Consider the following 18,091-nt stretch of genomic DNA (forward strand, 5'->3'; position numbering starts at 1 on the left):
TGGTCAAATATTCTGGAAACCAATTCTGGAATTAAAATTGTCATACCGTGCTGCTAGCACATCGAATCATCAACTGGACAATTTCAACGGAAAAGATAAGTTTCGTTTACATTATCGTTTAATCTGAGTTTAAAGTTCTTTTAAACTGATTATTTATTATAAGCTGCTTCTTAAAGCAAATATAAATTCTTTACTGAAATCTCATTTATTGAGACTACTTAAGAGTATTAAACGAAAGCAAACGGCTTTCTGTTAACCAAACGTTATTTCTTGAATTGTAATTTGTTATTTTAAAATGTTAATGCGCATAGTAAATTAATTTATGAATATTGTTTCACTGAATACATGTTTTGATGTTAAAGTTTGAATATATTTATGGACGTTGTTCATTGGAATTTATTAGAATTTCGCTTCTGATTTACAGCAGCAGATGTTTTTCCCCCGCGGAAATGTTTAGACTAGCGATGATTTATGATGTGTTTACGTCAAATCTTTTATTATTTTTATTTCCTTTGAGTGCTGTTGTTCCTTATTAAATGTTTTATTCTACATAAAATAAAATATTGTACTTGTTGATTTATCTTTCGACGAACATTTTGAGAAAATGATTATAGTATAATACTTTAAGAAAATACGATTGTTTTCCTTTAATGAATGCATGTCTTGAAAATGTTTCTTGAAGCGAAAGAAAATAATTATGAATAACATCGAATGACCATTTAAATAAAGTAAAAGAGTTACTAAGTGTGTGTTGCACTATCAGGTTCAATGTTTCTTCTAACCTTCTTCGGAAACATACAATGACCTGACTAGAACAGAGAGCTTACTAAAGCTATGTTCACTAATTGTAGTAAGTAGACAGGATACAGACGAAGGGTATACAAAACCCTTTATTTTTTTTTTCTTTATATACAATGACTTCCGTACTTCGGAATACAATGACCCTCCACTCGGGGTCTAACTTAAAAGGTATCAAAATAAAACTAAACTCTAATTTAACTTTAGAATAAGATTGGCCTTATAATAACAGGAAGCGTATGTAGCACAGAGACTGTGAACACTACAATACGTTTAATTTATCAAGAGGATTAAAACCTCTAGCCTGGAAGGCAAAGTAGCAACTGCGTAACTTCTAAGGTAAGCGGCCTGCTTCGAACTCACGGCTTCCTCTCTCCTGCTTGGCAAAAAGGCCACACTTAAATACTTGGCGTTCGCCAGACAACTTTGCATAAACTCCTTCACGCTTATAATTCTGGCCGGAAGTAGAAAATAAGAAGTGATAGTAAAGATTTAAAATAAAATAAACGTTAGTAAAACTTAAGATCCTTACATACTTCCCGCCAGAGTTAATTAGTTTGAAACTGAGGTCTAAAACGACCTTGTTGAAAACTTTTAGCTCTAGAAACTAACGCGAGGCCAAACTTTTACAAACATAACTTAGCTAGAAACTAGAAAATTTTAAAAGAAAGAAATTTGTTACAATAGCAGCTCCCGGAATATACAACAATCTTTTTTCTTTTTCATCTGTACTGCATCAAAACAGGAGCTTTATTCAATTCTGGTTCCTTCCAGAGATCTGGAAGGAAAACTAGTTTAATGAAATGTTACAGAATGACATTGCAAATAACATATAGAATATACTTTTCTTAACATTCTTATTTCATTCATGACTATTTTAATTATCTCTCCCCGTGCTCTCTGACATGTGTTGTAAAAACACCAAACACGAATGTGTTTCTGTCTATGTGTTCAACACTTCCTCCTACAATCAAAACACTAACGTGTTAAAATTCAACATACGAGACCTCTTAACACACCCTAATTTCAACTCTAGACCCTGAGGTACTATTCTGAAAGTGGCTAACTCTAAAGTGTAGCGTCAGAGAGCCTAACTACATCATTCAACCTTTAACACATATTCACCATGATTTAATCTTTACAGTCACACGAATAACAAATTTTTTAACATTACTTTCACTTTTACCATATCACGTTATTTCTAAACATTCAAAATAACAGTTCACATGTATACAAGAACATATCAAGATGCCGTTAATTTTACACATTTGAAAACATACATTAGTAGTACATTGTTAACTTCTATTCTTTTCAAAGCAAGTGCCAATTCTTTCTACATTGAAATAATACTACATTTCAAAAAGTCTTTCAGACTAAAACTTCTTTCTTGTTAGAATGTTTTAAATAAAATTTATACAATATTTAAGTCTTTATACAACGCTATTATACATCAACTTTAGTTTTACGCGCGAGTAATTGAAAAACATAATAAGAAAATCGGTCACAACTCATTTCTCGCCCTTTTGGCGATAAAGGTAGACCTCGCATGAGGTAAAACTTCTTCAAATCTGCCACTTGCAGTAAGAATGAAAGATTAACTTAAGTTTGTAAAGTAACACAAAATTTTACTTATCTTTGTAATATTCAGACATCCTTTTCTGGGCCCAGTCTTTAAAGGTGCTGCAGACCGTAGCTTGGTTGATCCTCCTTCTTGTACGGGCTCGCCCTTCAGTGCTTTCCTCTGGAAGCTTCCGTTTTTCACCACTACGGCCACCCTTGAACATCTTCCTTCTGTCCTCTGCTTGTGGTCTTGGCCGTTTGAAGGCAGCTGGTCTTGGTGGAACCGGGAAACTTCTGTCGTGATCCTGCTTGGACCTCGTTGTTGGCCGTTCAAATTTTTCTTGTACTTTTTCCTCCGCCGCTGATGGCCCTTCCGCAGTTCGGCGACTTTTGCTGCGGAGAGTTCTGTCGGATGAGTCAATCTTCCGTTTCACAGCCGGGTTATAGTTGCCGTCCTTTCTCCCGGTCTTTTCCACATACGTCGTCCTTCTCCCTTCTTCATTCTGGGGGTGTTCGTGAACTCTGTTTTTTGGACGGTGGAACGGCTTCTTTTTCTTTGTACCTTCAATTTTTCCGCGGGGCAATTTTCTTTTCACTTGCTTCTGTCTCTCATTGGCTTGCCCTTGTACTTGTCGTTTTCCCACCTCTGGAACTTGTACCTGCGGTGTCTGCCGTACCGGATCCTGCAAAAGATCTGAAAAGATTTGCATTTTATTACGGTCATAGAATGGTTTTATCTGGTCAATGTTTGCGGAACAGGTTTCACCATTTCTTGCCTTTAATACTACAACAGCGTGAGTTATTTTTTCTATAACATATGGTCCTTCAAAGCGTGGGAAAAATTTGGCAGTTTTATCTTCTGGTGCTGAAGAAAGTGAATGCTTAATTTTTAGTACTTCATCCCCTACTTTATAAGTTACTCCCCGTCGTTTCAAGTCATAATACAATTTTTGTTTTCTTTGTGCTACTTCTGTATTCTTTTTTGCTTCTTTTATTAGTTTTTCTATATCACCCATTTTAAATTCTGGGGCTCTTTGTTGCACATAAAATAGTTTATCTAACGGTGTTATAATCTTTCTGCCTAGAAATAACTCAGCAGGAGTTTTTCCCGTTGTATCATGTTTTGCGGTCCTAAGGGCGAAAGCAAATTCATTGACATAGTTATCCCAGCTTTTATGAAAATTTTTAACATAACTACGGATAATTTTCACTATATTTCTGTTGACCCGTTCCGCTATATTTGATTGCGGCCGATACGGGACCATTTTTAAATGACGTATGCCCAGTTTTTGGCACATGTCTTCAAATATATTACTTACAAATTGAGGACCATTATCCGATATAACTTTTAGGGGCGCCCCGTATTTTAAAATATATTTATTTAAAATAGAATCGGTAACTAATTTCGCGGAGGCTCGTTTTAAGGGAACAATTTCGGTCCATTTACTAAAATGATCAACTATAACAAGGAGATAGCGACTTTTGTTTAACTGACTTTTTGGGAAAGGGCCCAATAAATCGATACCGATTATTTCATTTGGAAATTCGGATTTAATACTATTTAGAAACCCGGCCGGGCGGAAATTAATATAATTAACGGCTTGACATGTTGGGCAGGACTGGACATACGCCCTTGTTAACTTTTGCAGTTCAGGAAAGTAGACTGCCTCGCGTACGCGTTGAGTAGTTTTTCGAATACCAGCATGAGAAGCTAAAGGGCTGTCATGGAGCTCTTGCAGGATATTTAATCTAAGACTAGCTGGGATAACAGGTCGAAATTCGTTGTTGGAATTCGTAGTTTTTGTATAAAATAATAGACCATCTATTAGTTCGTAATGGGCCGCCCTATTTCTTATCGCCACAATATCTTGGTGGCTAAAATTTTCAGGATCCTTCAAATACTCATAAATACTTCCAAACTCAGGATCCTTACCCAGTTCGGTTATTACAGTTTCTCGGGAATTTATTGTACACGCTGTCAGCATTGCAACTTTTACGGTATTACCCTGTTCGTCTAATTTAATTCGTGACAGGGCATCTGCTACGATATTTTCCTTTCCGGGGGTATGCTTGATTACCAGATTATATTCTTGCAGCTTGAGTGCCCATCTTATTAACCTTGGGGATAAATTTTTTCCAGAGTACAATCTAGTTACCGCCGCATGATCAGAATATACTGTTATCGGCGCCTTTCCAAAATAGACTCGGAACTTTTGCACTGCTAACAGAACTGCAAGTGCCTCTCTCTCGGTCGCGGAATAGTTTCTTTGTGTTTGATTTAAAGTTCGGCTAAAAAATGCTACTGGCTGCTGATTTTGCGAGAGTACCGCTCCTACCGCATAATCCGAAGCATCCGCTGAAATTTCTAAATTTTCATCCTTTTCAGGAAATTTCAACACAGGGGCTTGCGTTAATGCTTGTTTTAATTTTTCGAAAGCACTATTGGCTTCGGCCGTCCACGAGAATCTTGCCTTTTTCCTTTTTAATTTTAACAATGGCTCAGCGATAGCCGCAAAATCTTTTATAAAGGACCTATAATATGAACAAAGTCCTAGAAAAGAAGAGAGCTTCTTTGCCGTGTTTGGAGTCGGATACTTTTGTACAGCGATTATTTTTGATTCATCTGTCTCGATCCCTTTTTGCGATATTTTGTAACCTAAATATTTTAATTCAGGGGCTACAAATTTGCATTTTTCGACATTAACTTTTAGACCGGCCTCATTTAATAAAGAAAACACCTGTCTTAAATCCTGTACATGTTGGTCTAGATTATCACTAGTAATAATGATATCGTCTAAATAGATAAATGTGGACTTTCCGAGAACAGGTCTTAACACAATGTCCATGCATCGCTGAAATGTTGCTGGGGCGCCTGAAAGGCCAAACGGCATTCGCAAAAATGCATAAGTGCCAGACTTGGTTATAAAAGCAGTCTTAGGCACGTCCTCAGGCCTGATCCCTATTTGAAAATAACCATTCGTTAAGTCTAAAGTTGTCATAAATTTGGTTGATTTTATGTTCCTTAAAATTTCTTCTATAATCGGTAACGGATATACCGGATATTTCGTTATGGAATTTAATTTACGGTAATCAATAGCGAATCTCCACCTTTTTGGATGCTCCAAAGGATAATCATTATTTTTCTTACATAAAACCACCGGACTAGCATAACTACTTGAGATAGGCGTTACGATCTTTTTACGTAGCATATCGGTAATATGCCATTCTATAATTTTTTCCTTATTCTTATCATACCGGTATGGTTTTTGACGAACCGGCAATGCATCTCCGGTGTCAATACTATGGTTAGTAACCTGGGTAAATCCTGGAATATCACTAAATAAGGAAGCAAATTCACTTACCACTTGTCGGATTCTATCTTGCTCGTCATTAGGCAGGTGGTCGAGATTTACCCTTGGCGGTTCAACCTTTTCTACACACACTGGTTTCATCGTCAGCTTAAGAGACGCTTCATTAAAATCCAGTGTAGCTTGTGCGTCTGAAAGAAAGTCTATTCCTAGTATTAAGTGTGCTTGCAAATTCTTTACTATAAAAAACATCACCTTTACTTGTTCGTCCTTGATATGGATGTACAAAGGTACTTTACCTACGCACTTACATTGTTCTCCTTGCGCCGCTAATACTGTTGTATTATCCGCATTATATATGCGGTATTTGCGAAAATACTTTCTAAAAAAGACTTCTGCCACACAGGAACACTGCGCGCCGGTATCCAGGAGTGCGGTGGCCGGGATATTATTTACCAAGACTTCAATCTTCGGAAGAGTTAAATTTTTCACCATTACTGTATTTAACTTGTAGGAAGAGGGGTTTTCGTGGCCTTCGGATTTCCGCACCCTCTCGTCAGCAGAAATCCGTTTTAGTTTAAATTATTTTTTCTTTCGGTGCTTTCCTTCTTTCTCCACTGGCCTTGAGACTTTTTTCCTGGGTTGCTATTGAACTGTCGACGTTCGCCGGCTGTTTTTGAATGCTCGGGTTTCCTTGCCCACTGATTCGCTTTTTCTCCGTAGCCATGTGCTTGAGTTTGCTGTAGTCTTGGCGTACCAAATTGGTTTCGCTGTTGATATTGGCGTCTTCTTTCGACGTCCGCCGTTCTTCTACTTTCAAACTGGATTGCTAGCTCAAATAATTTTTCCAGTGTAGTCGGATTTCTCAATTCAATAAAGTCTTGCACTTGGGGTAGTAACCTCGGCAAAATCACTTGAATTATTTCAGGATCCGGACGGTTTCCATACAAGAGCTTGAAAACGTGAATTTTTCTTAAAATAAAGCTCGAGAGGTTTTCGATTCTTTGTTGATATATACTGAAAAGTTCTGTTTCTAATTTCGCACGATCCCTTACAACAGGGAAGGCTTTTAGTAGGGCAGTCTTGAAATTTTCGTAGGTATAGGTGGGACTTCCTGCTTGACCCAAGAGACTTCTGCCGATACATTTGAACCAGTTAAGCGCTTGGCCCCTCAAAGCGCTGGTAGCTAAGGTAACTTTTTGAAACTCGTGCACGGGGTAGAGCATGAAGTGGTCATCCAATTTTTCCAAAAAACTGGTTACCTGTGAGTTTCCATTAAACGTTGCTTCTGGTTTCATCGAAGCGCGCATGGTCTGGACAATATACCCAAATCCTTCCAGGGCGGCAGCTGGCATTTCTGGATTCTGAGCTGTTTCTGCAGGCAGCACAGGTTCTTCTTGAAACTCGGCCATGGTTATTCTTCGTCGGGCGCCACTATCAGGTTCAATGTTTCTTCTAACCTTCTTCGGAAACATACAATGACCTGACTAGAACAGAGAGCTTACTAAAGCTATGTTCACTAATTGTAGTAAGTAGACAGGATACAGACGAAGGGTATACAAAACCCTTTATTTTTTTTTTCTTTATATACAATGACTTCCGTACTTCGGAATACAATGACCCTCCACTCGGGGTCTAACTTAAAAGATATCAAAATAAAACTAAACTCTAATTTAACTTTAGAATAAGATTGGCCTTATAATAACAGGAAGCGTATGTAGCACAGAGACTGTGAACACTACAATACGTTTAATTTATCAAGAGGATTAAAACCTCTAGCCTGGAAGGCAAAGTAGCAACTGCGTAACTTCTAAGGTAAGCGGCCTGCTTCGAACTCACGGCTTCCTCTCTCCTGCTTGGCAAAAAGGCCACACTTAAATACTTGGCGTTCGCCAGACAACTTTGCATAAACTCCTTCACGCTTATAATTCTGGCCGGAAGTAGAAAATAAGAAGTGATAGTAAAGATTTAAAATAAAATAAACGTTAGTAAAACTTAAGATCCTTACAGCTTAATCAGCTTAATATTTTTTTAAGATTAAGATTTCGAAGAATTCAGCTTAAATATAAAAGCTTATGGTAAGACATTTATGTATGTTGCTAAGTAGTAAACAATTTTTGAGCAATTTCTTATATGTTATTTTCTTGATATAAGTTGAATTTATGAGGGCATTTTATGATATTTTTACGACTCCGAAATAATAAACTTTGTGAGTATTATTGTTTACATTTATAAATACTGTTTAATAGTGGTATATAAATGTATGAGTAACATTGTTTACATTCATACATGCTGTTTAATAGAAATATATACATTTTACTTAAAGGAATTATTAATTCTAAAATACTGTATTGTGAATAAAATCGAAATAACAACAAATTCAACTTCATCTTTTCCCTCCCCCCTGACCTCTCATATAATTATGGCTTACCTTGCCAAAGCGCGAAAAGAGGATTTAAAAACTCTCGCTGCAGAACTGGGTTTCACTGTAAACGACACTATGCGAGTAATAGATCTTAAAGATCTTATTGTCAATTCTGACACTTATGATGAGGCTTTTACCAGGAATCTTCTGGAAACTTTAATCGAAACTAGACAACAAAAACAACGTGAAAGCAACGATCTGGAGACACGTCAAAGAAAAGAACAAGAACTTTTATTAGAATTGGAACGTTTAAAATTAAACCTGGCAGCTGCTAGCTCAAACCCTAACTATGCCGCCTTTGCTTCAAATGCAGCTATTGGAACAAATATTCAACACCTAATCCCTAAATTTACAGGAACTTCTGACATTGCAACCTACCTGAAAATTTTTGAAAGACAATGTGAGAAAGTTAATATAAAACAAATAGATTACATCACTCATCTCCTACCTCTTCTGCCTATAGACATTTCGCAAATTATTTTAAGAGAACCAAAAGACAAATTAGAAGATTATTCTTACATCAAGAAGATTCTGCTACAAAGATTCAAATTAAATGCTGAATCATTTCGAATTAAACTTACTACACACCAAAAACACCCTGGGTCTTTATGGAAAGATTTTACTTACGAATTAAACAATTATCTCGAAGAATGGCTCCATAGTCTCGATGTTACAGACTTTGAATCACTGAAAGACTTGGTCCTGACGGATCAGCTTAAAAGAAGAGTCAGTAGTGACGTTAAGGAGCATTTTATTGATACTTGGGGAAAAATAAAGAGTTCATCTGAATTAGTACAGAAATTGGATGATTATGAAGCTGTACGTGTTAAAAATACGAACTATAAAACTCAGCTTCCTGGCAGGCGAAACTATTCTTACAAACCGACTAATCCATCCAAACACAAAGTAGAAAATCGAACAAGTGACATACAGGAAACTCATAAAACCTTTTCAAATCGTGTTCAGCAACAAACAGAGGAAAAGCGACCTCCTTTAACATGCTATGGGTGCGGAAACCTGGTTTTATCAAGTCTAAATGTCCAGACTGTAACCCCCCAAAGACTTCAAATTCATCAAATTTTGGCACTATCCAAATCCGATCCTGTTTATCTTCCACTCGGACTGCTGTATTTCCATTTAGTATTGGTGGTGTTTCCGGTACAGCTTTCGCCGACAGTGGTGCTAGTCACTCAATTGCAAGTGAATCCCTCTATCATATTCTGCAAAAACAAGATGCAGTATTTGAAAAGACAACACTACAGGTGTCTTTCGCTGATGGTTTGGTATCTGAAAAAGAGGTACTTCGCACCGAACAAATCATTCTTCTCGAAGGCAGAGAGTTCAAAACTCCGCTCCTTGTGTTGCCTGATGCCAAAAATAACTCGACTCTGTTAGGAACTGACTTTCTTCAAAAAGCTAAAATTGTTTTAAATCTTGCTGAAAATAAGTGGAACTTTTCTGATGAACCTCGAAGAAAATATAGCTTCGTGAAACCTCATCAATCCCAAGTACTGGAAGAAACCCCAGTTGTTGTAAACAACTGCCGACTACGAGAAAATGAAGGACAGCAATTAACTACAGCCCAACGACTTGCAACTGATGCATTGCTTAACAAATATCACACTGTCTTCAAAGTAGGGGGAGAAGCCACTAAAAGCCATCTGGCTTACTTCAAACTCCAGTCTATGCTCAACGTTTTGAGACCTTGTCAATTGATCTTTTCGGTCCCCTTCATGAAACACCGTCTGGTGAAAAATGGATTTTTATTGTGCAGGACTGTGCTACGAAGTGGACAGAACTATTTGCTTTAAAGGAAGCCACGGCCAGAGAATGTGCCACTATTCTTTTGGAGGAAGTTGCCCTTCGATTTGGGTTACCCAGGAAAATAATAAGTGATAATGGTACCCAGTTTACTAGTGCTGTTATGCAACAACTATGCTATATCTTGAACATTGATCAAAGTCTTACTCCTGTCTATCACCCACAATCTAACCCAGTTGAAAGGAAGAATAGAGATCTGAAACCACGTTTAGCAATACTTGTTGGTAACGACCATCAGTCATGGAAGGATAAACTGCCATTAATAAGGTTTGCTTTGAATACAGCCAAATGTGATTCAACTGGACATTCTGCTGCTTTTCTTCAATTTGCACGAGAGTTACGAACCTTAGATGATGTAAAGCATGATATAAAAGCCGTAATTGAGAACGATAATTTTGTTCCCGAAATTACTCCATATTTGAAACGTTTTGCAAGAAATGTACAACAGGTACGAGAAAGAGTCGAATTGCATCAAGATAAACAGAAACGTTATGCTGACAGAAAACGAAGAGAAACACCGAAATTCGTTCCTGGAGATAAAGTTTGGGTCACCCTCCACCCAATCAGCAAAGGTCTACTGAAGAAAACTACTAAATTCATGCCGAAGAGAGATGGTCCTTATGTGATAGTGACTACAAGATCTCCAACCACTTATGATATTGCCGATCCTCATGAACCAGACAAAATTCTCGGCAAGTATCATGTTTCAGCCTTGAATCCATATCAAGATCGAAATAAGTTTCAAAACACAGCTCGTGTAACTCCAGTGGTTCCCTTAAAGAAAAGAGGACGCCCGAAACGTGTAATACCACCCGAATCTGCACCTGTTGCACAAGGTGCTGGTGACGCTAAATTTCCTGCTTGTCAAACTGGAGCCCATTCATCTGATTCTCCGCTCGCTGCGCAAAGTAGACAAAGGTCAGTTCCTGACTTCTTGCCGAGACGTCTACGAAGTCAGAGGGGGAGGATGTAACAGACCTATTTAAGTGTAATTGAACTATTTTATTCATGTCATGAACTGTAACCGAACTATTTTATTTAAACGCCATCTCGTGGCGATATGAAAAAACGTCAGTCGACCTCCAGCCGCCATGATGATAGCTTACTATGTTATGTTATTCTCAATGTTTGATGTTCCATTTGGTATATGTTTCATTTTTATGTATATTTCTTTTGTTTGTAACCGTTCCTGTGTGCTCTGTTAATAAATCCTTTTAAAGCTAGCCGGCATTAGTGTCTATTGAGGAACGGCTACATCACACACTCGAAATTCATTCAACGCCAACACGTTTGGCGCCGGCATTCCCGTAATGTAAGCAAAATTGAAGCTATTCGAACTTTTTCTTGCGTATTTTGTGAAAGCGGAAATCATACTTCAGAAAAATGCGTTATGTCCCCGGAAGGAAGGAAAAATAGTTTAAAAGAATCTAATTGGTGCTTTCTTTGTTTCGATAGGAACTGTAGAACAAAAAATTTCCCTTCTCAATTAAAATGCTCAAAATGTAATTCTAAGTATCATAATATATTGTTGCAGGAAAATAAGGAAAAGATTAATAAGGAAGAAATTAAGAATAATTCTAACGCCGTAACAGCAAAGCGTCTAAATATTTTAGTGTGAATCAAGAAGTTAAGGAATTAATCGATGAATTGCCAACTGTTAAACTTATTTGTGATGCTAAATTAATTAATGCTGTAACAGATACAGGCACACAATTAACCGTTGTCAAGACTGACATTGTACCAGAAAGATACCGTACGCCACATGGAAGTGTTATCCTCACGTCAGCTTTCGGACAATCTTTAAAAGCTCCTCTAATTAATCTACCTTTAGTAATGTATTCTGAAGATGATAAATTTATGTCACCTATTTTTATAACATGTGCAATGGTGGATAAGTTATGTAATGATTTACTCTTGTCTTTAAGTGCGTTTAATGAGTTAAGTGGAGAGGATAAACGAAAGTTTAATTTTGAATGCAAAAATGTAAACATTACTAACGATAGCTTGATTGAAATACATTTTTATGAAACTGAAAATTTTGACGAAATATTTAACCATGATAGGTAAAACCAACCTAATTAATGAAAACTGTAATGAAACTGTTAAGAAAATAATAGAATGTTGTGCTCTTGTATATGAAGATACAGGTAAGGATGATTCCAAAGGTAGCACGAGCCAAGATCAATGTCTTTCGAATTCAGAACTATTTCGGGTTCAAAAAACGAATGATCCATCTTTAAAAACGTGCTGGCAAGAGGCTAAGAATGGAAGTAATACTTTATTCTTATCTAAAACTTTTTATATCATAAAGATAAAATTTTAGGAGAAAGAATTCACCAGTTAGTTGTTCCTAAAGAAAGAAGAAAACCAATTTTGAACTTAACACATTCTAGCTTATGGGGAAGTCATCTGCGAACCAAGAAGACGCTTGAGATATTCCTTCTATTGGCCTGAAGTCAAGAAAGATGTAAATGAATATTATAATACTTGTACTTCTTGTCAACTTTAACCTAAAAAGCGTCCCTTTGATGAAGTTCCGATTGCGCCAGTAACACATCCTAACGAACCATTCCGGGTAATAAATGTGGATATCCTAGAACCTATACAACCAAGCTTTTGAGGTTATAAATATGTTTCGTGTGCTGTTGATCAATGCACAAGATGGCCTGAAACGATACCATTGAAGAATCTGAACGCCAGCTCAACATGGTATGCCTTGTTGCAAATCTTTACACGCACTAGAATTCCTCAGATTGTTGCTTCGGATCAAGGAACTAATTTTACTACTTCGTTGACTCAATGAGTTTTTGAAAAGGATCGGATCGTCCCCAAGGTCTCAACTCTTTACCATCCAACTTCAAACGGCGTTGTAGAAAGCTTTAATGCTCTTTTAAAAGGAATGATACATCATACCATCAGAGAATATTCAAAATATTGGGAGAAACACTTACCATACTTACTTTGGGCCTATCGAGAAGTTCCTAATGCTACAACTGGTGTTAGTCCTTTTCAGATGCTTTATGGAAGACGTTCTAATGGCCCTTTGTCTATCTTGAAGACGTCATGGACTGATGAAACTCCTGTTCTTTATGGACAATTAAGCTCAGTCACTGATTATCTAAATGATGTAAAGATGAAGTTAGAAAAAGCTACTGAATATGCAGGACTTACAGCCGTTGGAAAGCAACACGCTTATGCATTCTACCATAACTGGAAAACTCGTCATAAAGAAATTAAGGAATGTGATAGGTTTATAGTCTTAATTCCTGATAGTCAAAACAAAGTTCATGCCAAATGGACGGAACCTGCTACTATCATCAAAAAGCATACTAATTATAGTTACATAGTACAAATTCCTGAAAGTTCTTCGAAGCACGTTTACGCAATCAAGATACGAGCCTTCAATACTGTTGTGAATAATGTCGGTGTGACATATGATATGCAGATATCGATTTCGGAAAGTTGAAAACTTTTAAAGAACTCGTGGAAATTTTAAGGAGGCATAAGAACTTAAGATCTGGTATTCCAAAAGTTGCCAATGTTGGAGAACATAACATAAAACTAAATCTTGGAAGTGAATTCTGCATCTTCAAATGATTCTCTAACTTACTGGAGATTTAGCATACCGGTAAGAAGCCGAATCTAAGAAAACTACTACTAAGTATGAGAGAGAATTTGCACATGACTGTACAAAAGATGATATCTTTACTTTGATATGTGATATTAACAAAGTAGTGGAAACTTTGAAAGAAAAACGCGTTTATAAAGGTTTAATTGAAACTTCTGGTTCTGGTATTAACAAGATCACAGAATGGATTACCCTAAAGAATTTGGAACACGTTGAAATGCAAAGAGATCTACATAAGGAAGACAAACTGGATTTTATTGCCAAAGAAGTTTGTGAGATTCGTGATTTTTTAGATCACGAGAAATTGACAATGTATAGAGGAAGAGGTGAAGAAAATTCAAGTGAAATATACAATTATAAGAAGAACGAAGATACCGATTCCTGGAGAAATAAAGAAATCATCTTAAAGCCCCTCAAGGAAGATATCGATGTATATGATGAAACAAAAATAATATTGATGAAAAAAATTGGAATCGGTGTTGTAGATTCTTTTTTCAGAAAGAATGGGGATATAGTAGTTAGACTTAGTAAAGACCAGTTTGTCTTCCTTACGTAGATCCCTTTGCATTTCAACATGTTCCAAATTCTTTAGTGTAATCCATTCTGTGATCTTGTTAATACCAGAACTCAAAGTTTCAATGTAGAAAATTGGAAAAAGCGGTTATTGATTACGAAAAACTTAATCAACTTGTAACGCCAAAACGTAGAAAATTTATACGACATAAGGTTATTAATTACAGTGTTTCTAATTTTCTTTCAGACGAAGTACTTACAGAGGCATTAAAAATGGAATGTTCATGAGGTGCTGTGTTCGCCCATTGTCTAAAATGAAAGCCTCAGAACAGGAAATATCTCACAGAAGTTTTCATGTTTCACGAGAGTGTCAAAATTTTATTTTGGAGGAGCAGAGAATAACAATCGGTTGGAATACACCAACTGCTTGGCCTTCGGGCACACTAGAAGATTTTGTAAAAGCACAACCGTTTGTGGAGTGTGTGCGGAGAATCAACTGCGTTCTAAGTGTTCTGATTTCGTTCGCTGTACTAATTGCAAAGAATACAATCGACGTTTCAGTACTAAATATAATGAGAAACATGATGCTCTTTCTAAGGAATGTCCTGTGTATTTGGAAGAAATTAGATTTGTTAAGGATCATTTTGATATATTAAGTTTATTTTATTTATTTTGGTCGGCTGGGACATTTTAAATCATTGTCCTTACTTGTGATTTACATTTCTGCACTCTAGCGAATTTTTGTAACGAAATGAATTTTCCCTTACCTTTCATTTTGTTCTTTTACGCACAGCGGCTATTCTAGATTTTGTTTATAATTAATCTAGAGACTGCGATTTTATGATTTTAATTATAAAAAATTTTTAGCTGATTATACCAATTTTAGTATAAAATATTTGCAACAAACTATTGAACTCATATGTTATCTTTTTATATATTTATATTCTTTTTACCTCTGAATCCTTTTTACCTATGAAAATTTTAAACTCTAATTTAAATCACTGTCTCTGCTGTAAAGTAATTAATCAACAACTCAGTGTTAAAATACTCGTTGTCAACTGTAAATAAAGTAATTAATGCTGATTTGAATCTTAAACAGGCGAAAAAACATAATGTGCATCGCCTTTCTCCACGACATATCTCCGAAAGCAGAACGCATTGCAGGATTCTTTATGAAAAACATTTATCCGGAAAATAGAAAAATGTTGTCACAATAAACTAATTTTGCGGGTATTTAAATGACTTCAATAAAAAGAGATCCATTTATTATCATCAAAGAGGAGGGGGGGGGAAACCTTAAAACATGGTTCAAGGAATCTAAAGAATGCTTTTCAAAGGGATTTATGATTGTTGCTGGTTTTTCCACAATATCATCAATCAGTAGAAATGCATCAAGACAAGGCAAGCAACAGGCAAAACTATCTGCCTTCTTGCCCGCTGGCCGAATCTACTGTTAAAATCCTGGGGAAAAAAAATGGAACAAAAAAATGGGTATCAAGGCCATATCCTTCACTCATATCCCTACTAAATCTCATGTTCTGTCACTAATGTATTTTTGCGCTTTTAGACTTTTAAAAAGCGGGTTGACCAAACGTCGACCTACAACCTCCTTAGACTTTGGGAAGGTGTTTGAGAGCGATGTGATAAAATGCTTCTACCGATACTACAAAAGACATTATTATCTTGGAAATTAAGATGTATAAAAATAGTGAAGAATAAGAGTTACCAAATACAATATTTAAAACAGAAAAATGTTAGGTAAAGTATTTCTGTAATTAAAATGAAAATCATCTAAAAATGTGCGAATAGCCTCTGTATAGAGCCAGATAGCGGAATGCAACAAGTGAATTATATTTTTAGTCTCATGCGTTATTACATGACATGTCTCAGACCACATTCAAAGTTTGTAGCCTTTTCATGTTACTAAAGCAACATCGCGTGTATTCGGTAAAATGACGAATGAAAACATGACCACGCTAACAGGCACATTATTTAGAAAAAGGCTTCATTTAAAGAATTGTTTGTACAGTATTTCAAGGAAAACGAACAATCCATATTGATGTGCTATATTTTTCATTCATTTGATTTTCCTATAGTAATGTATTTCATACACCAGATTAATGCGAAGTTACGACAGGTCAATATATTTGAACAGCGTACTCTATTATAAAAGATGATATTCGTGTTGCTTAAAATATATTTGTTTAAATTAAAATTGTCCTGCCTTTATATATACTTGAATTTGAAACATTTCCTTGGGAGTTGAAACCAGTAAACAGAAGTAATGAAAATTGCAATAGTTAACAAGCTGAGCTTCTCAGCTTCGATTTTTCTTTATTTTTTGTGTAGTTTGACGGTTTCAGGATTGGAAGACGGAGTCGGTGATATGTCAGAAGAAGCAGTCGGCAGGTGCTGGTACGCTATTACCTGTAAATTAGGTACATATACATACTTTTTCCTTATAGATATAAACAATCATTTTCGATTAGAAATAATATTCCTAAACTCCAGCGAATATTAACTAAACTTCGCTTATTCGAAAAGGGAAAAATTAATTTTCTTAATATTTCTTACAAGCAATCATTCTAATAAAAAATAAGTTTTTGTCAATGTTCCATCCTTTAGAGGAGTCGCTTATTACTTCCTTCTACGATGTAAAGGAAGTATTATAATCTAAAAAAATTTTGGGTGTCATATTTCAGCGAAAATATCCATTTTGATGCTATCGAATGAAATTTAACGATGTTTTTGCGTGACTTCTATACATAAGGACACAATAAAGGACTCTTTTCCCCAAAACGGGTTGCAAAAGGATTAAAATGCGTTTTTTTTTTTTTTTTTTTTTTTTTTTTTTTGTGTGTGTGTGTGTGTGATATCTGTACGTACGTGAGTAAGTATGCATGTACTTACTCACGTATCTCGCATAACTCAAAAACGAGTAGCCTCAGAGCGTAGAAATTTTGTATATAGAGCTGCTATAACATGTTGTTGTGCACCTCTCTTTTTGGATGCAAATGGCAGCACTAAAAATACATAAATATATATGTACCCACTCTGTTACTCTGCTCCGTATCCTCGGTTTTTTTATTGTTATTATTATTCTTATATGTTGGTAAATTGGTAATTTTTTTGCTTTAGAAATGATTGAATTATGCTATTCTTATCATCCGGTTAAGGGTTTTATGCCTTTAGCTAATCTGCATGCAATAGTTGTAGAATTATCAACAAATTAAAAGTTGTTAAGTGCGGTTAGGACTCATTTCTTTACCACAGCAGCCATTTTTTTTTTTTTTTTTTTTTTTTTTTTTTTTTTTTTTTTTTTTTAGTCCAAAGGCATTTGAATCCCGAAGGACTATTAGTTTCGTTTTGGCATTTTGCGTCGGACGGATAAATGTCGGTTCACTTTTCAAACTGTTGCCATAAAATGTTAGAGTCCTGCATTATATTTGAAGAAATTAAATAATGAAAATCTGCGTAAATGTATGTATATTTCTCACATTGTCATAAAATAACGGTACATAGAGTCATCGAATTTTGAATAACGTAATCCTCCAACGAATATGAACATGTGGAAGACCAAATTTGAAATTTGAAATTTGTTTTATGATCGATTTCTTATTTTTTAAAACTTTGACGAATTTTTGATTAACAAACTCAAGGATTTCAAAGCCAGCAATGGCAACGTTGTGCAGAAAAAACATTTTTATCTCCAGCGCGTGAGTCTCTGTATCGGAAATTCTAAAGATATGCTCGTTTTAAAACTATTTTGCGATATTGCTGTTGCACTGGATCTTATGGTTTAAGTGCGAGGAACATGATATTTAATAAAGAAAGGTAACACACAAAATGTTAAAAAACGCCCCTTTGGACGTAATTTAAAATCTGAAACATTTCAGATTTTTTTTTTTTTTTTTTTTTTTTTTTTTTTTTTTTTTTTTACATTATGAAATTTTGCAGAACAATGAATTCAGTTTCTTTATCTGCAGCGTCTTTTTGCCGAGTGGGACCAACAATAAACTTTCAGTTTTGTGCACCGAA

The 18,091-nt window shown here is 35.8% G+C and overlaps 1 protein-coding gene across 4 annotated transcripts in view; it reads left to right on the plus strand.

The window, feature by feature from the left end:
• The window catches only part of LOC118187156 (uncharacterized), a 91,052-nt gene that overhangs the window by 15,888 nt on the left and 57,073 nt on the right, over nucleotides 1-18,091 (plus strand). Inside the window, exon 1 of one of the 4 annotated variants that reach the window (XM_085817908.1) lies at nucleotides 16,300-16,491. The exons of 1 other annotated variant lie outside the window; for it this stretch is intronic. In XM_085817908.1, coding sequence (XP_085674034.1) covers nucleotides 16,338-16,491 — 154 coding nt within the window. In that variant the 5' untranslated portion in view covers nucleotides 16,300-16,337. Of the gene's footprint in view, nucleotides 1-16,299; nucleotides 16,492-18,091 lie in introns of those variants that run through there. 2 more of the 4 variants (XM_085817906.1, XM_085817905.1) reach the window with 2 other exon arrangements.

The sequence above is a fragment of the Stegodyphus dumicola genome, chromosome 6 (genome assembly GCF_044657685.1).
Source record: "Stegodyphus dumicola isolate Sdum_Otavi_A_Nest chromosome 6, ASM4465768v1".
Taxonomy (NCBI): Eukaryota; Metazoa; Arthropoda; class Arachnida; order Araneae; family Eresidae; genus Stegodyphus; species Stegodyphus dumicola.